General features: G+C 38.7%; 1 protein-coding gene across 1 annotated transcript in view; it reads left to right on the top strand.

Annotated features, from left to right (window-relative positions):
- The first annotated feature begins 6,620 nt into the window (after positions 1-6,620).
- The window catches only part of LOC124613026 (gamma-soluble NSF attachment protein-like), a 139,592-nt gene continuing 119,283 nt past the window's right edge, over positions 6,621-26,929 (top strand). The window contains exons 1-4 of the mRNA XM_047141588.1: positions 6,621-6,852; positions 9,058-9,125; positions 9,214-9,298; positions 10,276-10,293. Coding sequence (XP_046997544.1) covers positions 6,794-6,852; positions 9,058-9,125; positions 9,214-9,298; positions 10,276-10,293 — 230 coding nt within the window. The 5' untranslated portion in view covers positions 6,621-6,793. The remainder of the gene's footprint in view (positions 6,853-9,057; positions 9,126-9,213; positions 9,299-10,275; positions 10,294-26,929) is intronic.

Genomic DNA, 26,929 nt, shown 5'->3' with positions numbered 1-26,929 from the left:
ATACTGACAAGAGGGAGATTGAGTTAATAATTAAATCACTAAAGACCAAGAACTCTCATGGATATGACGGGGTATCTAGCAGAATACTGAAGTATTGTTCTATGTATGTTAGCCCAGTACATAGCCATATCTGTAACTTTTCCTTTAGGAGTGGTCGGTTTCCTTACCGATTAAAGTACTCGGTAGTGAAGCCACTTTATAAAAAGGGAGACATTGATAATGTTGACAATTTTAGACCTACTTCTATGCCATCGGTGTTTGCTAAAATTATCGAGAAGGTTGTATATACAAGGTTACTGGAGCATTTAAATTCACATAATTTGCTGTCAAATGTTCAGTTTGGTTTTAGAAATGGTTTAACAACTGAAAATGCTATATTCTCTTTTCTCTGTGAGGTTTTGGACGGTTTAAATAAAAGGTTGCGAACGATAGGTGTTTTCTTTGATTTAAAGAAGGCGTTCAACTGTGTTGACCACAAAATATTACCGCGGAAGTTGGACCAATATGGAGTAATGGGAGTAGCTTACAATTGGTTCGCCTCTTACTTTAAGAACAGAAAGCAGAAGGTAATTCTCCGCAATATTGAGAGTGGTAGTGATGTTCAGTCCCAGTGGGGCACTGATAAGTGGGGCGTTCCCCAAGGGTCGGTGCTGCAGCCACTGCTGTTTCTTATTTATATGAATGATATGCCTTCTAGTATTACAGGTGATTCAAAAATATTTATGTTTGCTGATGACACCAGCTTGATAGTGAAGGATCTTGTGTGTAATATTGAAACAGTATCAAATAATGTAGTTCATGAAATAAGTTCGTGGCTTGTGGAAAATAATTTGATGTTAAATCACAGTGAGACTCAGTTTTTACAGTTTCTAACTCACAATTCAACAAGAACCGATATTTTGATCAGACAGAATGGGCATATTATAAGCGAGACGGAACAGTTCAAGTTCCTAGGCGTTCAGATAAATAGTAAGCTGTTGTGGAAAGCCCATGTCCAGGATCTTGTTCAGAAACTAAATGCTGCTTTATTTACCGTTGGAACAGTATCTGAAATAAGTGACACTTCAACACGAAAAGTAGTCTACTTCGCATATTTTCATATGCTTATGTCATATGGTATTATTTTTTGGGGTAATTCTTCTGATTCAAAAAGGGTATTTTTGGCTCAAAAACGGGCTGTTCGAGCTATATGTGGTGTAAGTTCGAGAACCTCTTGTCGACCCCTATTCAATAGTCTGGGAATTCTGACATTGCCCTCACAGTATATATTTTCTTTAATGTCGTTTGTTGCTAGCAATATTAGCCTATTCCCAAGAGTTAGCAGCTTTCACTCAGTTAATACTAGGCAGAAATCCAATCTGCATGTGGAATGCACTTCCTTGACTCTTGTGCAGAAAGGAGTGCAGGATTCTGCTGCATCCATTTTCAATAAGCTACCACAAGAATTCAAAAATCTTAGCAGTAGCCCAAACTCTTTTAAGTCTAAACTGAAGAGTTTCCTCGTGGCTCACTTCTTCTATTCTGTCGAGGAGCACCTGGAAGAGCAAAAAATTAAGTAAATTCCAGTGTTACATTGTTGATTTTCTTTATTTAAACTTATGACTTGTCACCTGAATATGTTTTTTTTTATATTTCATTTTATCTGTTTCTAATATCGTGTTATAATTTCATGTATTGACTCGTTCCATAACCATGGAGACTTCTCCTTAATTTGGTCCCACAGAACAATAAATAAATAAATAAATAAATAATAAAATATAACAATGCAGTTGCTGGTAATGATAAAATACAAAGTTCCAATTGACTAGCACAAACAGTCTTTCAAATACTATCACAATTCTTTTAATAGCTTCACAACTACACAGCGAAAAACTTTGAGTTCAAATTAATGTTTAGCCAGAATATTATAATACTGCAGCCCTTATGGTGAAAAGAATTATAAGTCTGTAAACGTTTACACTGAGACACATCTTAAACCACCACAGGTTCTGCTCTTTTTAATGTCGAAAATAATACTACGAAATTCGCTCACTCACTGGGTTATATGTTGGCCAGCATTTTCTACTTTACAGGGTCATTCCCATGAATTACCGATAACTGATTCTCAAATGCCTAATTGCAGTACTTTTTGAAGCTATGTTGTTCATCAATACATGGAAATGTGCATAAATTTGCTCCCTTTACACTCAAGCTTAATGGGATACACAATGTGTACTCATAAAGTGTTAATTATTAAACAGAAAAAATAAAATTAGGGCTTACTTTTCTTTGTTTGTTTGCCGATTCAAGTCTTCAGTGCCATAGCACGCAACAGTATCACAAGAACGCACTAGAGAAGCCAAAATAAAATGTAGAGGTCCATTGATAAAGTTGATTATTATGTAGTAATTCGTTGTCTGTATTTGAAGGGGAACAACATTGCAAAATTCCATGTTGAACTGGTGAAAGTATACACAACAGTGCGACATCACATTGTGTAGTGGTTAGTTGGCACTAATGCTCCCAGTAAAGTCAGCTAAGTCTGAATGATGATGAACAAAGTGACTGGGAAGAACGCATAATGCCAATAGAAGTGGATACCCTGATGCTCACCATGCTCACCATGGCGTACCACATACAATGTGAAGTGAAAAACGGTTTTCGATATGCTGCTTGATATTTTCAACATGTGAAAGTTGTCACTCACTAGTTTCTGCGACTGCAGACATCCATTCAAAACGAACACCAAACTGAGGTAGCAGCAGCTGTGTCAGGCCAGTCCAAAGTGCTGAATGTGTCACTACATCCCTGAGACAAAGGAATGATGCAAACTTTGAAAACATATAGATTCACCACTTCCGAAAGAAGCAATGCCTAACCATTATCAGACAAGGAGATACTGGAGTATTTTCTGGGACTGCCATAGTCTGATGCTAACAGATTATTCTTGTGAGGAGCAGATCACCACAGGAGCATACTTCAGAAAGCATCTGATAACGTTAAGGTAGTCTGTCAATATGAAGCATTGCAGGAAGCTGTCTAACGGGCTGTTTTTACTCCATATGACACAGTTACAGATGCTGTTCGTCTGGAGTACCAGATTTTGCTTCATCGCCATTACTATTCTGATATGTCACCTACAGTCTTCTTCCTGTTTCCTCATTTGAACTAATCACTGCACGATAGTCATTTCCAAAATGATGGCAGTATGACTTTCAGCAAGGAACTACTCACTAACAGCAAAATGCAGACTGTTGCAACCCAGGTCTGTGTGGAGTCATTCACAGTCACCAATATTGGTGACCTTAACCTGATATTTTCAAGGCGATAATTAAAAGTTAATGACCAGTTCCTGAATATAGTGATTGGGTAGTACTTTGTGATCTAAACAAATGGTACAAAGAAAACTTTATTATGTATAACGGCCATAGAAAATATCACTATTCAAATAATTTTCAACCTATGTTGTAATGTGCACCACACTGTACTGTCAGACATCATTTGCCAGTTTTTGTGTTATTTAGATTCCTTAGTTAAAAAAACTCTATCCTTAATGGTTTTTTACCATATGATATTGAATAATATCCAGAAAACTTTTATGTCAATTGGCTGGTAGTGGAAGCCTATACAATTATATTATCCTTCATAACTTACAGAAGGAACACAATGCAGAAAAAAACTTAGGAAGTAGCCGATATTCAGAGGAGGCATTTATGTCAGTAGCTATAGTGTTAAATTACCCTTTCAACGATGTATGTGTAACACATAGCTTTTATGTAACTGAAGAATAATTGAATTTCAAAAAGAAAAATTATTTACATGTACTGATAAAATGCGATTGTATTTACACATAAGTTTGTAAACAACCAAAATATAAGAAATTTTATTGGAACTAGCTCTGGATATGAATTGACACATCCATACAGTGTGTATTATTAATGGATGAGTAAGTAAGTAAGTAATGGATGAGTAAAGAGATTTAATTGAATTGGACTGAGTCTGGATTTTGTCTACTGCTATTGGTTCTGTAGTTTCTTAGACATGTATTACTGGCAATTTTCGGCATCTGTGGCTGCTCAACTATGTCACCATTACTGACTTGCAGTGTGCTACGTAGGCGGATTTTTTTTTTTTTTTTTTACAGTGGTGTACATTTATGACCTGCTAACTTTCTCACAGCATCTGCCCACTGGATAGCTGTCCAACTCCACAGCTCACCCCACCAACATCGAGACTCGTGTCTGTAGATATATCCACCAGGTGCATCCAGTACAGACACAACATTACATATTCTACGTTGTATTTAATAAATTACATACGCATGTATCATAAAAACTCACACTGACCACTGACACTTCCCCAATCTAGACAGAATTCCAACAGAAATCTTAATTATATAAACATGAATAAATACTTCAATAACAGTGCAGCTGGAAAATATTGTGATCTGTGAAATGGTAATGTAGATGACCACCTTATCAGGAGCACTTAACAGCATATTGAGATGAATGCAATATCGAGCAGAATGGAAGTTGTTGCCATTCCCATAGCAGGGATGGGCCAATTGCCACTTCCTTTTAATGACCCATAAGGTTTCTTCTGGCTTAATCAAGAGTCTTCGAATGAGCCTGTCTCTTACGTCTGCAGTGCCACATTAAAGAGAAACACTTCCTATCTAATATACAATTCAGCTTTTAAGGTAGTCTATGCTATGAAACGTCAGCTTTTATACCGAATGGAATAGAGGCCATTGAGGTACACTTAACCGCCCTCCAAGATCGCCAGACCTTACATCATGGGTTTGGATGAAGTCTGAATTACATGATGGACGCTGCTGCCCTCATTAGGGAACATGCAGAGACTCTCAGATAAGCAATTTAACATATTATCTCAAGAGGGCAGATATATAGTAAAGTTGATTTTGGGATATCCAAATACTTATTGTGCACTGTACAACAGCTGTAATGTGATGTGTACGGTAACGCTTAGAGGTAAATGTGACGATACATATTTTACAGTTACCATCTTGTAAAATACTTGTTGTAACATTTACTTACTATTGTACACGTGTAAAACTGACAATGTATCAAATCATACAGAAAATAAACAAAAATATTCATTGAATGTATTCCATCTTGGATATCATTCAGAAAAGGGAGTATGTTCAAATGAAATTTCTCGCTTCAACTGATCGTTCGTGTCAGGTCTCTGAATATTGACCATTCCTCCTGGGACACTCTGCGTAAACTCTGTCTGAATGAAATTTATAGCACTATCAGAAACTTCGTTATTGGATACTCTTAGGTGTATCTCAGGTGAACAGAATGCAACTTATTCTCGAAGACTGGCGTATCACTAGCAAGGTGAAAGCGAAAAAAGTAAAAAACGGTTTTTGACATGCTGCTTGACATTTTGAAGATGTGAAAAATCGTCATTTGCTAGTTTCCGCGACTACAGACAGTCATTCAAAAAGGACACCGAATTAAGGTAGCAACAGCTGTGTTAGACCAGTCCAGAGTGCTGGATGCGTCACTACATTATGAAACAAAGGAATGAAAGAAGTTTTGAAAACATATGGATTCACCACTGCCGAAAGAAGCAAGAACTAAACCATCATCAGGCAAGGAGATACTAAGCGTTTCCTGGGACTGTCATAGTCTGATGCTAACAGATTATTCTTGTGAGGAGCAGTATACTTCAGAAATCACCTGATAACGTTAAGGAAGGCTGTCAATATGAAGCATTGTGTTATATAATATACTCGATATACTCGTATACACACACACACACACACACACACACACACACACACACACATATTGCTATCACCTTTCAGGCATGCAACCAAGACATTACTTCTTCTTCTTCAGTATTTGGGCTGACAAATGCACAGCCATCTTCAAGCTGACTCAGTGACATAATCGAAACCACATGACACGGTAGTGTGGTGCAAATATGCATGCGTTTACACCATATGTGTCATACGATTTTTATTATGTCACCAATTCACTTTGAATATGGCTGTATAGTTGTCAGCCGAAATATCGGAAGAAAGAGTGATTGTCCCTTTATCCCGAAAGTATGTTCGAAAGGGAATGCAATAAAATATATGTTATTTGTCACATAAAATGTTGGTTGCGCTGGTAAGCTGATCTGTAACGAAGTCTAACATCTAGCTTAGGTTGAAAGGTGATGATCTAGTTACGAATTTGGATAATCGATGAATGTTTATGCCAAATAATTGTTGTGATAACAGATTGACTATAGCGTAGCCTAATATTTATTTTCGATTCTTATTTAAACTCACTATAGGCTAGCACATTTAATGGTTATTTCAGGATAATAAGTAAAACTGCAAGATAGATTCAGACAACATATATTAGAGAATGTGCACGTCTCTGACAAGTGTTCTGACGCATACTTTTAACATTTAGAGCACATAAGCTACGAAAAATACAAGCTGGATCCATTGAGTAGCTTTTACCAACACTACTAATGTGAATAAGGTTTGAAAATGAGGATTAAGGTCTGTAATGATAATAAAAGGTATTGATAGAAATTACTAAAATAGTTATCGATCACAATCTACTTCCTGTGGAAAGTCATAGGAAAATCTTTGTGCGAGTATGCTTGACAGGCAATTGTCACTGCTTCACAGTTGTCAGTGTCGTCTGCATTGAATTGGATATTATTTATGTTTATAGTTGTGCGACTTAATATTAAGAAAGAATTTGATTTTGTTGTCTTCCCGGCTCTACGTAACTTTTCTTCTTAATTCGTCAGTTTGTTTCTTGCCGGCTGTCATACTACAGCAATGACAAGCAGCAAGAAAATAGAGGAAGGCTTGGATCATATTAAATGTGCGGAAAAAAGGTCAGTTAAACAACCGTTAGCAATGTAATTTAAACAGGTATCAAGAAATACGAAATAGTGGAACGGCACGTAATTCTAATTGAATTTTTTATTTCGGGTTGTATAGTAGCGGATTCCTAGGTGGGCAATGAATTTGTGCGTGCTATGTAATGCTACACTGTATTTCATGCAGTGTGCAACGCAGAATTGCATCTAGTACGATTTATATTGAATATAAACTGCAGAAAAAAGTTGTGTGGTTATATTTACCATAGTTTGCCACAACGTTCTTATACTATTAAGCAGTTCTTATGAATACCATATTAGATTATAAGCAAGGCGAAGGAGATAGTATTCGCTTTTACGATTTCCATTCTTGCAGTAGTTTATTCATCCAGAGACAATTTACATAGCATTTCGTTAAAAAAATACATGATGTACAAAAATAACAGTATATACACATCCACACATTCACATAAAAGGGTGTACAGTATCCTACAAATACGAGGGTGCACAGTAACGTGTTGTTGGATAGCTTAAAGGATAATACGTAGATGTTCAAATAATTCTCCAAAGTACGGGTAATCTGGTGCATTTATTTTTGTTTCTTGTCCAATAATAACAGAGTAACTGTATAGTGACAGGTAGCAAGAGACGACTGTAATGGTATTTCTTCAATTATCAAACCCACAATAATCGCATTCGTGGTATAGTGCTCATCAAACTGAATGATGTTCCCGATCGTAGATGTCGATTTTTGTGGCCAGTTCAGATTTGTCAGTAGCAGAATGGTTTAGGGTAGCGCCTAACTTACCAGTTTCTTCCATAGGTAACGAGTGTGTACTTTAGTCGGGATGAAAGCTTCCCTTGCCCTCTAGAGTTCCCAAAGAATTGTCGATTGTTAAGATATTTATGCACTAAAAGCAAAATCACTTGCTGTATACTGTTTCATTACCTTTTTTACGCGTTATTTATTCCAAGCGTTATTTACTGACGAACTTCTATGAACATATGTCACATTAACTCGTGCAGTTCACTTCCCATGCTGCTAACAATTACCAGCAAAATGTTAAAGTGATATGGCCTCTTTACTCTCTTAAGAGTTCATCTGGTAAAGTGGTTTTTTTTTTTTTTTTTTTTTTTTTTTTTTTTTTTTTTTTTTTTTTTTTTTCGGACGAGATTGTATTCTTTGTGAAGTATTTAGGTATGTACGATAGTTTCGGTGCTCTGTCATTACGATTTTGTTTGGCTACCTTTTTTAATTTTGTTCTGTGATACCGTTTCAGTTTCACGTGTAGTGAACATACTGCATTACATCTGTCAATATGTACCGCTAAAATATTTTTATATCAAATGGGTAGAGTTAAATTCTTTTAATTATCCTGCAAATTGCTTATGCATTCATAAATTTTTATGTTTGTGTTCCCATCTTCCTTTCCATGTAGTTTGATAAACTACAAATACATGTCATTTCATTCTCAAAATCTGTGCTTATCATAATTAGTTGGCCACTTTGTTAGAAAGTGCCACAACTACAAGCATATGTACAGGTACTGTTAAAGTTTACAGCAGCTAAGACTGTTTTTAGTCAGGTGATAAATTGTTTTTCAGTCTGAATATTAGTTTTGGGTGATCTGACAATCTCCATGACATTAAGTCAAACTTTTCTGATCACTATTAAGTGATTAAGTAATTTACATGTCACTGATCTGTTGTAGAAAGTGACCTCTTTCTGTTCTGCAGGGTTGGCAACCTTTGTTTACACAAAGCTAATGTGAAATATGACTAACTTAATTGATTAAAGTGTTCTATTCATGGCTTATAGGCTACTGATCTTGAGTTGTAGTGATGCACTGAGTTGAATCCATAAAATAGTTGATTTGCTGCAGGTGTCATTGTTATGAAATTGTTCAGTCACTCCCTGAGCAAAGTGACAATGGACTAACATTTAGAGGATAGTGCCTGAAGTCCTCATCTGACTATCTAGTTTTTGTGGTTTTTACAAATCACTTAACACAAGTATGAGGCTGCTTGCCTGGTTTCTCTGAAGTGACCATGGCTGGTTTATTTCTCATTCCTTTGACAGTTTGTGCACTGCCTCTAATGACTTCACTGTAGATAGTACATTTCCTTCTTCCAGTCTCTGAATAATGATCATAGCTGTCACTATCAAACAAGAATAAACAAAGTTATCTGACTGGCTGCTAATCTTTAATCTATTTTCAGTCTGAAAACATCACTATTGAAGTGGAGGCCAGATTATGATTCAGCAGCAGATGAATACCAAAAAGCAGGTTAATAAAAATATTTTTTCAGTTACCGTAGTGTTCGTCTCATTGTAAAAGTTCTGAGAGTTGTGAATTAATGACCTTTTTTTTCCAGCAACGTGTTTCAAAAATGCTAAATCATATGAGCAATGCAAGGATTGTTTAATGAAGGCTGCAGACTGTCATCGGCAAAATAGAGCGTATCCTTTAAATGCCTTTCACTTTTCTTACTGCAGTGAAACATACAATGTAATGTAATGTAGTAATAAAGTTATCCTAAGTGTTTTAGTTGAGGTGCAATCTGTAACAAATAATTTTGTGTAATAAAACTTTATTCCAAAATAAATTATGATTCCTTTAAAAAGTTTAATGTTAATGCAGAGATTGCACATCATTAAATTTAGCTGTGCAGTATTAAAACATTAGTGAAATAAAAGGTAATTATTCTATTAGAAGGTAATTAAGACAAGTTAACTGCAATATTTTATCAGTACCATTATGTGATAAAATTAATAGTACCATGTTTAGAAAAATCCACTTTAAATTAAAAAGCAGTACACTAATATTAAAATTTGATTATAGTTCTGATAACTGCATTATGAAACTCTGCAGAGGAATTTATTTCTGATAAAAATAGACGCTGAAGTACGGAATAGTATTCAAACTATACGTATGCATCAACGTGAATTATGTTAACAGATATTGCAAATTACCATATGCTTAATTGTTAATGCATATGCAGCTGGTAAATATTTATTCTGAGACTCTCAGTGAGAAGGGCTGTTAATTTACTGTGTTAATGATTACAAAAGGAATGCAGAACAGTATTTCTCCTTCCCATGTGTTTCATGAGTTTCAAACACATAATTTTTTTAAATATATATGTTCTTGTATTTCGTTTGTAAATTTGGATATTCTCGTTGAATTGATTTTCATATAGAGAATTGTTATTTATGGTGAAATTGTGAGGTTATGGGTAAATTTCAGGATTATCATTATTCAATTGTGCATTCAACACAAATGATGAAATCAATTTTTTAAATTTTCTTAGTGCTTTTGTTGTGTCTGATAACATTATGAATCCATTACTATTCACGAAATATCAGTATTACACAAAATAGTACATATTCTTTGTATTCTGTGTCGTAAGCTGATAATTTCCTTAACTTCAGATAAGGCTTTTCCATTCTGCCAAGTGAGTATGATCTTACTTCTACTTTATGTAATTCTAAATAGGCTTACTATGTAATGGTTAAGTTCGTATGGCTTCAATAAGTGAAATGTTAATCTAGCTTTCTTTATTAGGCCATTGGAAAATATAATCTAATGTGATTACCAATGAAAAGTATCAAATATTACTTGTTGAGGAAATAATGAATTATTTGTTTATTCTGTTTACTGTAATACTCACTTCCTACAGCTGTATGTAATGTTGTTTATTAATTGCTATAAGATTTCTGAGTGCTCAAGGTTTCATCAGTAAGAACACGTGGTGACCAACTACATACAGTGTAGCTGCAAGGTATTTAGATTCCATGGTTGTGGATTATTAATAAGTGTGCCTGTACCATAACTGGAAACAGCAACTAAAATGTCAATTCAAACACCATTTGTGCCTCATGAAGGCTTGAACACGTAAAAATCAGTAGTGATTAATATACAATATTGAAGACAAAATAGTCCATGGGTGTACGGCTTAATGGCAGTGTCTAACAGGCATAATATTTGGTCAAGTGACCATGTTGCCTTCATCAGATGTACTGATGAGCAGTTTGCTCTGAAGCTGGAGCATATCTCTTCTGCCACCCACCAACCTAGTATTCGGTGTGTGGTACACGTACAGCCCCAGTGATACCATTATCAAACAAATTCTCAGCACTAGTAGTGGATTGTGGTAACACAACAGACATAAACGAACCAGAAAGTAATCACAAAACTCCCACTAAAGAACCAAAAAAGAACTTGCCAACCTTAAGATGCACCGAAGGGCTCTTTCTGTATGCTGACAGTCATGGAAAAGATCTATGCAAACGTATGCCTTCAAAGCATTCAGTTTTCGCGAAAATCAAGCCTGGTGCAACGTTATATGCAGTGGTGGAGAGTATTCAAACAGAAACAAGCCAATTGAACAAAGATGCTCATGTTGTGATTATTGGCGGCGGCAACGACGTATACAAAAACGAAAGCAAGACAGCCCTGTGATGTTTCCATAACATATTACCAAAACTATTTCAAATGAACATTGTCATCACAAACATGCCAGTGCGACGTGATTTACCACTGTGGTCATGTGTAAACAAAGAGATTTGGCACTAAAATTCCGAGCTAAAGAAACTGTGTGATAAATTTAGCCATGTACATTTGATAGACTTAAGTAAGATGAGTCGTGATGAACACACAAAACATGGATTCTACTTAAACAGGAAAGGGAAGGCCAAGCTAGTTTCCCACATAAGCAAACTGTGTGAGAAAGACAGTATGGAGAAAGCTCAAATTACTCTGGGCTACAACCACAGGACTTTTTTAGAATAAAGGACAATAATAATAGTTTTCAGGGATGTATTTTGGATATGACTGAGTCCCATTCATGCAAAGAAAAGCCAGGCTGTGAAATAAGTGATCAGTCATTGCAGGTCAGTTCTTAAAAGCCAGTGTATGCAAAATGTCATAAAAAGTGTAACTCAAACAGTTTTGATTCATGTGAGATGGTAAATAAACAAGATGGGATAACACCCTTAAAGTTACTGCACTTAAATGTGCAATATCTCGGAAACAAACTAGACATTCTACAAATATTCATAGAGGAACACTTGCCACATGTACTAGTAATAACGGAACATGGGCTAAAATGCAGTGAAATAATATATTATAGATAAGAAGGTTACATACTAGCAAATAGTTACTGTAGGCAAAACCATAAAGGTGGTGGTGTGGCAGTTTATGTTAATAAGGATATCGAAGAATGAAATTTTCACTCTACAGCGGAGTGTGGGCTGATATGAAACTTCCTGGTAGATTAAAACTGTGTGCCGGACTGAGACCAGGAAGTTTCGTATCAGCGCACACTCCACTGTAGAGTGAAAATTTCATTCTAGAAACATCCCCCAGGCTGTGGCTAAGCCATGTCTCCACAATATCCTTTCTTTCAGGAGTGCTAGTTCTGCAAGGTTCGCAGGAGAGCTTCTGTAAAGTTTGGAGGGTAGGAGACGAGGTACTGGCAGAAGTAAAGTTGTGAGGACGGGGCGTGAGTCGTGCTTAGGTAGCTCAGTTGATAGAGCACTTGCCCGCGAAATGCAAAGATCCCGAGTTCGAGTCTCGGCCCGGCACACAGTTTTAATCTGCCAGGAAATTTCAAGGATATAGAAGCTAAAAAAAATTGTCTTTCTTGAACACCACACCAATTGAAATGACAGGTATTGTACTCCACAGTAATGATTTTAAGTTACCAAAGTTATTGGAGTATATAGGCCACCAAATGCTGATCTAATGCTGTTTATGGATAAACTTAGTAGTGTTGTTGGTCAGGCCGGTTCTAATGACCTTACTATATTAGGTGACTTTAATATAGATGCAAACTCAAATAGTATAGTAAACTTGAAACTCAGTGATGTGCTGACCTCATACAATCTTGTAAATATAGTGAACTCTGACACCAGAGTGATGGACACATGTTCCACTAGAATAGATTATGCTATAATCAACAAAGATGTTATAGATAAGGTAAATTACAGTAACTTAAATTTTCTTTATTCTGACCACTTCTGTTAGGTGATAGAATACAAAAATTCAGTTTTGCCTAAAATAACAAAAATTGTGCCACAGAAACGAATGTTGAATATCTCAAATATTGATGCTCTTAGAGACAAACTAGCAAATGAGAAATGGGATTCTGTGTACCGGGTAAAAGGGTCGGATGAGAAATGGAATGAATTCTACTCAACCCTACTGCATCATTATGAATATAGTTGTCCAGTCAGAGAAATCCAGACGGTAGTTAAACACTGTCAAAATGGAAGTAATCTTACCCAAAACTCCCAACAAATCTGATTAGGCTCAGGCAGCAAGTACATGATCTAAACCAGCTTTATAAAGCTACTACTATGCAGGTTTTCAAGGAAAAATACAATAGGGCCAAGCAAACTTTTAAAACTGAAATTGTTAACCTAAGGAAGCAGATTAACAGCAAAACAATAGAACAGTCTGACAACATAAGCAAAGCATCTAGGAAGCTGATTGACAAATACCGAAAAGGTTCCAACAAGATGAACATGGAACCACTCAGCATGCGACATGATGGTAACATTATAAAAAACCTATAAACTCTATGTAATATTTTTAATAATTACTACATTTCTGGTGAACAATCAACCCATATTATAGATTCACAGGTAGAGACCTAATGCCATCTCACCCAGTGTACCAAATTTGAATTTGTGGAAGTGAATAAGCAGGAGGTTTGCAGGGCAATATACATGCTAAAGAAAAAAAATTTCATCTAGATGGGATGGCGTATCCAGTGCTATTACTAAAGCGTGCTTAAAAGAAATCTCTAAATCTCTTACTCACCTGATTAATTGCAGCATTAGAGAAAACATGTATCCAATGGTTCTAAAAATGAGTGTAGTGAAACCAGTGTATAAAAAGGGAAGTAAGGAAGATGTCTCCAACTATAGACCAATATCATTAATTCCCACTTTTAGTAAGATATTCGAAAGCATTATCCTTTCTCAGCTAAGTGCCTTTTTCGCAAAACATAAACTGTTTGTAGATTCGCAGCGTGGCTTCAGAAAAGAGCTAAGTACAACCACAGCAGTTACACAGTTCATCCATGAAGTTTATTGTCTTTTGGACCAGAAGATGCAGACTGCAGGTATATTTTTGGACCTGACAAAAGCATTTGATACAGTAAACCATAGGGTACTTCTTAAAAGGCTAAAATCTTACAGTATTGGGGATCAAGCCATGGATCTTCTACCCACATACCTGCTGAATTGTAAGCAAAGCACTAAATTGTCATACAAACTTCATAATAAAATCATGAACGCCCAGTCCACCAGTGAACCTGTATTACAAGGTGTGCCACAGGGCTCAATCCTTCTACCCTTTCTCTTCCTTATATACAGGGTTATTACAAATGATTGAAGCGATTTCACAGTTCTACAATAACTTTATTATTTGAGATATTTTCACAATGCTTTGCACACACATACCAAAACTCAAAAAGTTTTTTTAGACATTCACAAATGTTCGATATGTGCCCCTTTAGTGATTCGGCAGACATCAAGCCGATAATCAAGTTCCTCCCACACTCGGCGCAGCATGTCCCCATCAATGAGTTCGAAACCATCGTTGATGCAAGCTCGCAGTTCTGGCACGTTTCTTGGTAGAGGAGGTTTAAACACTGAATCTTTCACATAACCCCACAGAAAGAAATCGCATGGGGTTAAGTCGGGAGAGCGTGGAGGCCATGACATGAATTGCTGATCTTGATCTCCACCACGACCGATCCATCGGTTTTCCAATCTCCTGTTTAAGAAATGCGGAACATCATGATGGAAGTGCGGTGGAGCACCATCCTGTTGAAAGATGAAGTCGGTGCTGTCGGTCTCCAGTTGTGGCACGAGCCAATTTTCCAGCATGTCCAGATACACGTGTTCAACCGTTTCTTCGCTCACTGCAGGCCGACCCGTTGATTTCCACTTACAGAGGCATCCAGAAGCTTTAAACTGCGCATACAATCACCGAATGGAGTTAGCAGTTGGTGGATCTTTGTTGAACTTCGTCCTGAAATGTCGTTGCACTGTTATGACTGACTGATGTGAGTGCATTTCAAGCACGACATACGCTTTCTCGGCCCCTGTCGCCATTTTGTCTCACTGCGCTCTCGAGCGCTCTGGCGGCAGAAACCTGAAGTGCGGCTTCAGCCGAACAAAACTTTGAGTTTTTCTGCGTATCTGTTGTGTGTCGTGACCGTACGTCAATGAATGGAGCTACAGTGAATTTATGAAATCACTTCAATCATATGTAATAGCCCTGTATATTAACGACATTGCACAACCCATTAATGCCGATATTGTAAGCTATGCAGATGACACATCAATCTTAGTCTATGGGAGTGAATCTAATGAGCTAGAATCTCTTGCTGCTAGTGGTGTAACAGAAGTAATAAAATACTTCAACAATCAGGGACTCAAGGTGAATGTCACCAAATCTCAACTACTGACATTTGAAATAGGCAGTTCTCACCACAACAATATGAATAGTGTGTGTAATATCTCTGCAACAGAAAATGGTAACTGTAAATTCCTGGGTGTGTATGTTGAGGAAAATTTGCAGTGGATGTACCACATTAATTTCGTATGCGGAAAAGTCAGTAGTGCCATATATCTCCTCAGCCAGCTCGCAAAGATAGTTCTTAGCCAAGCACTGAAATTAGTATATTATGGAACACTTTACCTCTTTCTCAATTACGGAATTGAACTATGGGGCTGTGCAGCTGATGTACATTTAAAAAGACTACTACTGCTACTACAGAAAAGAGCAATAAGACATATACACGGGATGGAACATAGAGATTCATGTCGTGAAGTGTTTGTGCAGCACAAATATCTGACAATATATTCTCTGTACATCTTCAAAATAGTTGTCTTTTTTATAAGTCAACTGACTATCAAGGGCAGTGATGTACATGATCACAACACTAGAACAAAGTGTACCTATTTCCGTAACGAAACAACGTTAAAAATGACTGATAGAAGTCCATATATCAGTGGTTTGATGTGGTATAACAAGCGACCAAACTCTCTTAAGAACGTACACGGGAAATGTTTTTAAAACAAAATTAAAAATCTTTTCTAATAGAAAAATGTTATATTATTTCAACGAATTTTAAGATAGTGTTTGTTATATGAGGCATTAGCATATCAGTTGTAATGTGATAAATGTAAAAAAAAGACAAGAAGCAACAGCTACAGAACATAGTGTATTTTATAAATGTAAATATAACCATAGTATTAAGTAAGATATTTGCAAAATCCATCATTACGATGGCTCCACCCAAAGAAAATGTAAATAAATAAAAAGGTATAGGCGTACATCCAGCAGGTCATCCTTTTGAGCATCAGCGTTGTCTCTCTTTACACCAGAGTGCCTTTACAAAATTGTTTGAAACTTATTGGCCAGAAATTTGACATTGATGCCACCAATCTTTTCAGGCATGACCTGACATAGATTATTTTATTTGCTTGGTGATTACTGTGGGCAGATGTCCAGAGTAGCCCTGGGGAGTACACTTTCATCAGTTTCCGCCAACTTGTATACGGAACATTTTGAGGAGGAAGCCCTGAATCATCTGAATGGAAACATACTTGTTTCTTCCAGATTGTTGATGACACCTTCATTATATGGCCACATGGAAGAGACAAGGGGATGGATAACCTCTTACATCTGAATTTCATACACTAGAATGTTGATTTTATCATGGAAGTTGAAGCAGATGCAGTGGTTGCCTTTCTGGATATCCTGGTAAAACAAGAAGCAGCAGCATGTTGGGCCACAGCATGTAGTATAGGAAGGTGCACACTGTCCTACATTTATGTGTGGACAGCTAGTACCAACTACCACCCAGTGCAGATGAATGGCATGTGCAAAATATTGGTACATAGGGCTCACACCCTCTCCAACAATGGTGGGCTTAACCAAGAACTTGAACATCAGTGTTCTGGAAAAACGGCTGCACAGAGTGGCAGATCTGGAGAGCTCTGCATCCTACACTGACTGTCGAAGTGGTGCAAACAGAACAGGAGCCTCAGTAGAATGGGGCCGTTGCATGTATTCCATTTTGTGGTATGTTACAGGGAAAGATAGCTCAAATTCTTTTGAAAAATCTAACAAAGACTGTCTTCTGACCACCAGTCAAAAATGGTTCAAATGGCTCTGAGCACTATGGGACTCAACTGCTGTGGTTATCAGTCCCCTAGAACTTAGAACTACTTAAACCTAACTAACCTAAGGACATCACACACATCCATGCCCGAGGCAGGATTCGAACCTGCGACCGTAACAGTCGCACGGTTCCGGACTGCACGCCTAGAACCGCGAGACCACCGCGGCCGGCACCACCAGTCAAAACACAGGAATTGTTTGGTAGTGCCAAGGATGTCAGACTACGGAAATCTAGGGTCTGTCTGATTCCCTGCCAATATGGTACTACCTATATGAGTCAGACTGTACATACTGTTGAAGATCATCAAGATTGCAGCAGCCTAATAAGGCAGCACTTGTAGAATGTCTACGTCTAAATTCGTACTGTGCAAGTCCTCCAGGGATTTGTACACTCCTGGAAATTGAAATAAGAACACCGTGAATTCATTGTCCCAGGAAGGGGAAACTTTATTGACACATTCCTGGGGTCAGATACATCACATGATCACACTGGCAGAACCACAGGCACATAGACACAGGCAACAGAGCATGCACAATGTCGGCACTAGTACAGTGTATATCCACCTTTCGCAGCAATGCAGGCTGCTATTCTCCCATGGAGACGATCGTAGAGATGCTGGATGTAGTCCTGTGGAACGGCTTGCCATGCCATTTCCACCTGGCGCCTCAGTTGGACCAGCGTTCGTGCTGGACGTGCAGACCGCGTGAGACGACGCTTCATCCAGTCCCAAACATGCTCAATGGGGGACAGATCCGGAGATCTTGCTGGCCAGGGTAGTTGACTTACACCTTCTAGAGCACGTTGGGTGGCACGGGATACATGCGGACGTGCATTGTCCTGTTGGAACAGCAAGTTCCCTTGCCGGTCTAGGAATGGTAGAACGATAGGTTCGATGACGGTTTGGATGTACCGTGCACTATTCAGTGTCCCCTCGATGATCACCAGTGGTGTACGGCCAGTGTAGGAGATCGCTCCCCACACCATGATGCCGGGTGTTGGCCCTGTGTGCCTCGGTCGTATGCAGTCCTGATTGTGGCGCTCACCTGCACGGTGCCAAACACGCATACGACCATCATTGGCACCAAGGCAGAAGCGACTCTCATGGCTGAAGACGACACGTCTCCATTCGTCCCTCCATTCACGCCTGTCGCGACACCACTGGAGACTGGCTGCACGATGTTGGTGCGTGAGCGGAAGACGGCCTAACGGTGTGCGGGAGCGTAGCCCAGCTTCATGGAGACGGTTGCGAATGGTCCTCGCCGATACCCCAGGAGCAACAGTGTCCCTAATTTGCTGGGAAGTGGCGGTGCGGTCCCCTACAGCACTGCGTAGGATCCTACGGTCTTGGCGTGCATCCGTGCGTCGCTGCGGTCCGGTCCCAGGTCGCCGGGCACGTGCACCTTCCGCCGACCTCTAGCGACAACATCGATGTACTGTGGAGACCTCACGCCCCACATGTTGAGCAATTCGGCGGTACGTCCACCTGGCCTCCCGCATGCCCACTATACGCCCTCGCTCAAAGTCCGTCAACTGCACATACGGTTCACGTCTACGCTGTCGCGGCATGCTACCAGTGTTAAAGACTGCGATGGAGCTCCATATGCCACGGCAAACTGGCTGACACTGACGGCGGCGGTGCACAAATGCTGCGCAGCTAGCGCCATTCGACGGCCAACACCGCGATTCCTGGTGTGTCCGCTGTGCCGTGCGTGTGATCATTGCTTGTACAGCCCTCTCGCAGTGTCCGGAGCAAGTATGGTGGGTCTGACACACCGGTGTCAATGTGTTCTTTTTTCCATTTCCAGGAGTGTATTTGATTCCCAAAGTGTTCCCGTAATACTTGTGAGCTGTTTGAACGTACCAGAAACAAGTCTAGCAGCCCGCTTCAATTGCTTTAATATCTTCCTTTAATTTGACATTGCCTATCAGAATTATACAGAATGGGTTACAGCCATACTAAGGTCCTGATACAGACATCTAACTTCTAGGACAGTGTTGTTAAATAATCTGTCAAGATTCACATAAGGGAAGTGCTGATCAGTTGTGGTAGTAGTTATGTCCTTGGTAAAGGGAAGGAAATAACACACAACTGTTTTCAGGGGCAAGCAGAACAGCAGAGAGGCTGCCAGTGCAAATGTCAGATGGAACTACTTGGTAGCAGGAGGAGGGAGGGAGGGATAAGATACATGACCTGCACTGACAGTCCTGCTAGGCATTCAGTTCATCAATGCATCCGATAATGGCAGTGTGGTCACTGGGTGAAATATTGTGCCCATTGGACACTGATATCTGACCATTCGTCTATAAACTGTTTCATCATGAATTATGCTAGGAGAAGTTGAAGAATCATAACATTAAATACAGTTGTTTGAAGTGGGTATCATAATTAAGAGAATAAATATTTCTTTATTCCCCACAAGTAGTGTATGTCAGATGTCATTCCTGATTTTCCAGCTTGATGAAAGGTGTAATATTTTTAAATGCCGCCGCTGCTGCTCGTTCTAATGAAGTAAATAGTTCATGTGCATGTGAAGAGACAGAACATGTTACAGATTTCTTTCCACTCTCCTCAACATTTTCAGTAACCTATGGCACCTCTTAGAACTATAATAACTGCAAGAACCCTAATTAACTAGAATGTGGATCAGGGCCAATGACACACATCAGTGTTTCTGTACTGCTCGTAGGTAGGCAATGTGTCAGTTTTGTGCAGCCAATGGGATAGTACTTTTACCTGACCAATGAGAGGAGAGAAAAGATGCAACAAAGATCTAGTGCCAAAACAGAAACCATTTTCTTCTTCACTGTTGTCACAAATATCTGACAAATTTTTCTCGGAATATGTCACATATTACAATGTTGTGGTTAGTTTAGGATCTAAGAGCAGTGCTTAAATTGAATTAATAATATCGTTCATCAAAATGCTCATCTATTTCTTCCGAATGTGTGATATTATAATTGCACAGGCTTCTGTAACAAGAGTCAGTTGACGTAAATGTTTTCTGAGTATCGTACTGCATCATAATGTAGAAAATTATGCTGGAGAAACAATTTTGGCCACAACTGCAGTGGCCTTCTTGTGGGTTTACTGTGCGCTTTAGCTGTGTGGAATCACTTATATTTTGCCGTTGGTGCTCACAGAGCTTAACTTCATCATAATTTTAAAAGGCCATTGGTATGATTGATCACTTGAAGTGGTAGGAGCAGCAACTTTATTACAATAGGTTCTAATGGTGGAAGGAGTGGGGATCATTTGGGGGAGCACAGCAAGTCTGCAGTGGCCATGCACTGGCTAGACTGCAGCAAGAAAATCAAATTTAATGAAAGCTGCATACTGGCTATTCCTCGTCATCTTCATGCGCTGGGAAATCTGAACCACGTCCCACTCCAGGATTTTTATTCTCTCTCATCATGCCTTGCATTGAGGAATTCCTGCATTGAAAGTTTTTCCTACCCCTACCAAAGTGGTTTTCTATTCCAAATATCAACTTTCCCGGATGTGCTATATGTGTGAATACCCTGGAGTTGCAAAGTTCAATATGGAATGGTGTTAGAACAGTGTTACATGTATGGTAGCTGATGGATACTGTTCGTTGCATACTCAAGTCGTGTCTGGCAGCTGATGTGTGGAGGGTTAGTGGTTGTATTTGAATAATGAAGAAGTGGATTTAAGTTTTTCCTGGATTAACTGCACAATCTACAGGCATGAAAGTCCCCTAAGGGAACGTGGTACTAAGGAGTCAGATATGAGAAATTAGCAACTGCTTGTTGAATAAAACTGTGCAGTAATGTGACCCACTGACAAAGTACAACTGTAGGTATCTTGGGGTTAAAGATAGCAGGCACTTCTGCTATAGATGAGATATACTTGAGGAGTCTGTTTGAACTCCCTTTTCCATCCTGTACAGTACTGCAATAATCTGTCAGGTGCACCTGACTATTAGAGGACTGATAGAATGAGTGTAGAGAAGAGATTTCAGTTTCTCAGCTGAGAAGTCTGTGTATGTCGTCCTTAACTGTTCTCGATTTGTTTTTAACTTTCTTGAGGTGATGGAAACTGCTCTTTATTTTAAGGAAATAGAAAGGTTTCTGGGCCTCACATTTGACTTTAAGGTTAACATGTTGCCATACCGTAAGGATCTAGAAGCACTTGATACTTTAAACTGTATTAGCTACAGCTCATGGGGAGCAGATCAAATCTGTATGCTCCAGTTTTACTTAGCCTTCGTGCAATTTTGTTTTGCGTAGGGATGAGTGGTTTATGGGTATGAAGACCATCCTATTAAAAAATGCTGGGTGTGGTGCACCAGGAAGGAATTAGGCTGACCATGGCCCCATACTGAGCATCTACACTGGGGCTGGTGTGATGCAGTGTAACATTAGGCAGCAACTCCTCGTGGTGTGGCAGACATGGAAGGCAATTCAAACAAATTTGTTTGAACAGTCAATTCGCCGGGAAAATTTTAAAATTCACATGGAAGACAATATCCACGCCATAAACGCTTGTATAAAATAATGTTGCTTTGCCTGATCTGCTTTTAGTGCATGTTTCATATCCATGTAGTGCTACACTCCCTATAATTACCTTAATAAAATACTTTCTGACACTTTGATTTGTTTCAGATATTAAGAAATTATTCTTTCTCAGAAATGGATTTCTTGGTGTTGCCAGTCTGTATCTTACATCATCTCAGCTTTGGCCATCATCAATTATTTTACTGCCCAAATATCAGAACTCATCTACTAGTTTCAGTGTTTCATTTCCAAATCTAATTCTCTCAGTAATGCCTGATTTAATTAGACTACATTCAGTTACCCTTGTTTTTCTTTTTTAAATGTTCACCTTATATCCTTCTTTAAAGACACTGCATTTCAAAGTCCTTTGCTGCCTCTGTCAATTGCAGTGTCATCAACAAGCCACAAAGTTTTTAATTCTTCTCCTCAAACTTTAATTCCCTTTCCAAATTTCTCCTTTGTTTCCTGATCTGCTTGCTCAGCATGTGCTTTTTAGTACAAAATCCATGTTTGTTCATGAATCTTAGATGCTGAAATTATGTCATCAAGTAATTCCTCCTGACTTACTTCTGTCTTATGTAAGACTTTAAAGGAAATGCTGCGCAGCAGCAATGCTCTGCATAGTTCTGGCCTGTATCGCGCACAGCACCATGTGCAGTGTTTCTGCTTCAGCACTCGGGCACTTCCCTGCTCCGACTGATAACCTAGTTCCCTAATATTAGCCAGGCAATGTCACATCAAGCACACAATCACAATATGGATGAGTGCTCTCTGTTGGGTATGGTAGACACACGTGAGTTCAGCCATGTTGTAGATGAACAGCTGTGATCTCTCCAATGCCATTGTGGGGTGAGTGATCTCATTACAAGAAAATCTGCCAACTACCATAACAGTTATGCTGGTGATAATCCCAAGAAACAGCTTTGTTTCTCTAAAACAAGAAGTTGCTTCTAACTGGTTAACTGGAGAAAATTGGACTGAGAAATTAAATGGAGCTTTTGTAGATTAATTGTGCAGTTGTATTGAATCTTTCATCAGTTTAATAGGTGCTTAGTGTTTTTTTAAGAAAGTAATTATAAAGATGAAGATCAAAGAAGTTATTATTCCTCCACATGTACCCGAAGTTAAGAAGTTAGGATTGGTTGGTTGCTTGATTTGAGAGAGGGGACCAAACAGCAAGGTCATTGGTCCCATCGAATTAGGGAAGGAAGTCGGCTGTGCCCTTTTAAAAGAACCACCCCAGCGTGTGCCTGAAGCGATTTAGGCAAATCATGGAAAACCTACATCAGGATGGATGGATGCGGGAAGAAGTTAGAAGCTGTTGGATTGTTCCCTCTGGTATTCTATTACAGTAGTGTAACAGATTTAAAATCAGGTCCATAAAAAGCCAGTACTAAGCAAAGAAGCGAAAAATGAAACTTGGAGGGACTTTGCAAGGGAAATGAACTTGAAGGCATTATTATAGAAAGGTAAGAGGAAGTAGATGAAGATGGGATGGGAGATATAATTGATGATGGTGGTGGTTGAGGTGGTGGTGGTAATAATAATAATAATAATAATAATAATAATAATAATAATAATAATCCATACCCAATACAACAAATATACAAAAGAAAACAGGAGAAAAAATTGAAAAATACATCCAACTGGCTGAGGAAGTCAAGGACATGTGGCATCAGGATAAAGTTGACATTATACCAATTATACTATCAACTACAGGAGTCATACCACACAATATCCACCAGCACATCAATGCAATACAGCTACATCCAAACTTATATGTACAACTACAGAAATCCGTAATTATTGATACATGTTCAATCACCCGAAAGTTCCTAAATGCAATATAACATATACCGTACAGTTAAAAGGAAGTCACGCTTGATCAAGGTCCGCGTCACTTTCCATGTTTGACCAGACATAACGTCTGGGAAAAGAAAGAAAGAATAATAATAATAATAATAATAATAATAATGGTAATGATGATAATTAGTAACTGTTTGACAGTTACACACACTTTTGAAAAATAAATGAAATATGTAAATAATTTACAAATTTACAGACATATCTATGTAATTAATCACATCTGTTGCTGTGTCCATGAATTCCGAGGGATTTCCAGGGTACGAATTTTGAGGGCGCTCTTCATCACTACCTGACAGCCCTTCTTGGAAAGCTACAGGTGCTGTACACAGTGGTAGTTTTTCCCCATCTGTATAGTACCTCACCACATCATTTACATCTGCTAACACTCTCTATGTTACTCCGTAAAATTGTAGTAGTGGTTCCAAAATATCTAGGTCTTTGGTCCTTAAAAGAACAGTTGTTGATATTAGTAGCCATAATGGTGTGTTGCGCTGCAAGATCACAAGGATTGTTTAGCAGCTTGCTTAGCACCACCCAGGGATCATAGGTAGGGTATTATAATGTAAGACATACCGACATGAAGCAACAGAGACCGCCATTGAGGATACGATACTGGGTGAAGAATTCAACAGAGTACTGGAAGTCAAATCCAGATAGATAGTATTATCTCAGAACTGCTGGTGTCCTTTGATAGCTAGCCATGACAAAACTGTTTCACCTCATGCACAAGAGGAATGAGGCAGGCAAAATGCCCTCAGACTCCAAGAAGAATGTAATAATTCCAATTCCAAAGAATGAGGTGTGAATATTACTGAACTATTAGTTCAATAAGTCATAATTGCAAAATACGAATGTGGATTATTTACACAAGAGTGGAAAACTGGTAGATGCTGACATTGCAGAAGATCATTCTGGATTCCGGGGAAATGTAGGAACATATGAAGTAACACTGACACTACAACTTGTTTTAGCGGACGGGCTAAAGAAAGGCACATGTATTTTTATAACATTTGTAGACTTAGAGAAAGCTTTTGACAATGTTGACTGGTGTACTCTCTTCAGCATTCTGAAGGTAGCATAGATAAAATACAGGGAGTGACAGGGTGTAGGCTACAACCCTGTCTCGCACTTTTCAACATTATAGCTTCCCTTTCATCTCCTTCAACTCGTATAACTGCCATTTGGTTTCTGTACAAGTTGTGTGACTTGTGCAGAAACCAGGTGGCAGTTACATGGTTCGAAGGACATGAAAGGGAAGCTATAATGTTGAAGTGTGAGTGATAAATATTGTAGAGGGAAACCAAGAGGTGAATACAGTAAGCAGGTTCAAATAGATGTAGCTTGCGTTAGTCATTTGGAGATGTAGAGGCTTGCATAGGATAGAGTAGCTCAGAGAACTGAATCAAAGCGGTCTTCAGACTGAAGATGACAATATATTTCCACAAGTCAAACTTCATTTCCTTGCTTGAATTTTTACTTGGCAAATAAGCTCAAATTTCTATCTTTCCCACTATATACGAGGGTCACTCCAAAAGAAATGCACACTATTTTTATAAAAATACAGTTTTCATTGTGCATTTGTGAAAGTTTTACGGTGTGTAGATACATACTTCCTGCTTGTTTTGAAACTTAGTTCATCTTGTTCCCGTGAGTGGCGCCGTCACAGCATGTCTTCAAGATGGCTGCTACACTTGACGTTCTGATGTGCTGTCATAGAATTCCTGTGCTGTGAAAACGAGACACTGGGAAAATCCGCAAGAGGTTGAAAAAAGTGTATGGAGATGCTGCTGTTAATCACAGTACAGTTAGTCAGTGGGCAAGCGGGTTACGTGATGAAAGCGGGCACGGCAATATTGAGGATTGTCCTCGCAGCGGAAGGCCTTGTACTGCACACACTCCAGACAATGTGCAGAGAGTTAACGAATTGGAGACTGCTGACAGACGCATCAGAGTGAACCAATTGTCACGCTACATTGGCATAGGGGAAGGACGTGTTTGCAGAATACTGAAAATGTTGGTGTTAAAAAAGGTTTGTGCCAGGTGGTTCCCAGGATGTTGACAGTGGTTCTCAAAGAAACAAGAAAAACGGTATGCAGCGAACTTTTGGAACAGTACGAGAATGGTGGAGATGAATTTCTTGGAAGAATTGTGACAGGTGATGAAACGTGGCTCCATCATTTTTCACCAGACGAAGAGGCAATCAATGGACTGGCATCATGCAAATTCACCCAAGAAAAAAAAATTCAGAACCACACCTTCTACTGGGTACGGTGTTTTTTGATTCCGAAGGACTCTTGCTTATGGACATCATGGCAAGTGGGACCACCATAAATTCTGAAGCATATGTGACAACACTGAAGAATCTTCAATCTCGACTGAGTCTTGTTTGACCACATCAGCTAAAGCAGGATGTTTTGCTGTTGCACAACAATGCACGGCCACATGTCAGTCAAAAAACCATGGAAGCGATCACAAAACTCAGGTGGACAACACTGAAACGCCCACCTTAAAGTCCTGACCTGGCTCAATGTGACTATCATCTCTTTGGGAATCTGAAAGACACTCTTCGTGGAACAAGGTTTGAAGATGATGACTCCATTGTGCACACTGCCAAACAGTGGCTCCAACAGGTTGGTCCAGAATTTTACCGTGCGGGTATACAGGCACTGGTTCCAAGATGGCGTAAGGCAGTTGAGAGGGATGGAAATTATGCGGAGAAATTAAAATATTGTTTCTAAAGGATGTATCTACACATTGTGAAACTTTCAAACATGTAGAAAAAAGATGGATTTAAAAAAAATAAAAAATAGTGTGCATTGCTTTTGGAGTGACCCTCGTATATATAGTGCAGAATTGCTAACAAACCACCAGTAATGATTAATGATGACTATCACCTACAGATACACACAAAGATTCACATAGGAATGTTGGAATTCAAAGATGTGACTGCTGTTCACACTGAATGTGTGTACAAATGGCGTGTTTTTGCATTATTCATGCAGATAGTTTGTGAAGTAGTTGTGGGATGGTAATGAAAAAACAGTTAAGAAGCATCTATTACAAACACTTGAGGGTGACGCCCAAATATTAAGCACTAGCCAACTTAGCACAATGCATCCCACAAGTGCTTCGAGATTTGTGCAGGATGCTCAGAGTTGTCAGCACCCTGTTTTGTTTATCAGTAATCTCCACAATTAGAAAAGTGCATTACATGCTGTGAATTTTATTGAGACAGAACCAGTTTCATATGCATTTTGTCATATATCTTGTACTAGACTGTAGTCAATATTAAAATCACATGTTTGGTATGTCATTGTAGCTGCTAACTATTTCATGCTCACTTATATTTTGCGAACTTTCTCGTTTGTTTCATTTCATAAAAAAATTTTGGATTTGCATATTGATCTCAGATTTGTATTTGTACTATGCATAGAAAATTTCTATTGCTGTATGAGTTGGTTACAAAACTAATGAACATGATCTCAAAAATTATGAAAATTGATGT

Source organism: Schistocerca americana, chromosome 4, assembly GCF_021461395.2.
Source record: "Schistocerca americana isolate TAMUIC-IGC-003095 chromosome 4, iqSchAmer2.1, whole genome shotgun sequence".
Lineage (NCBI taxonomy): Eukaryota > Metazoa > Arthropoda > Insecta > Orthoptera > Acrididae > Schistocerca > Schistocerca americana.
Note: the sequence above shows the minus strand (reverse complement) of the source record. Positions and strands in the feature narration are given on the sequence as shown.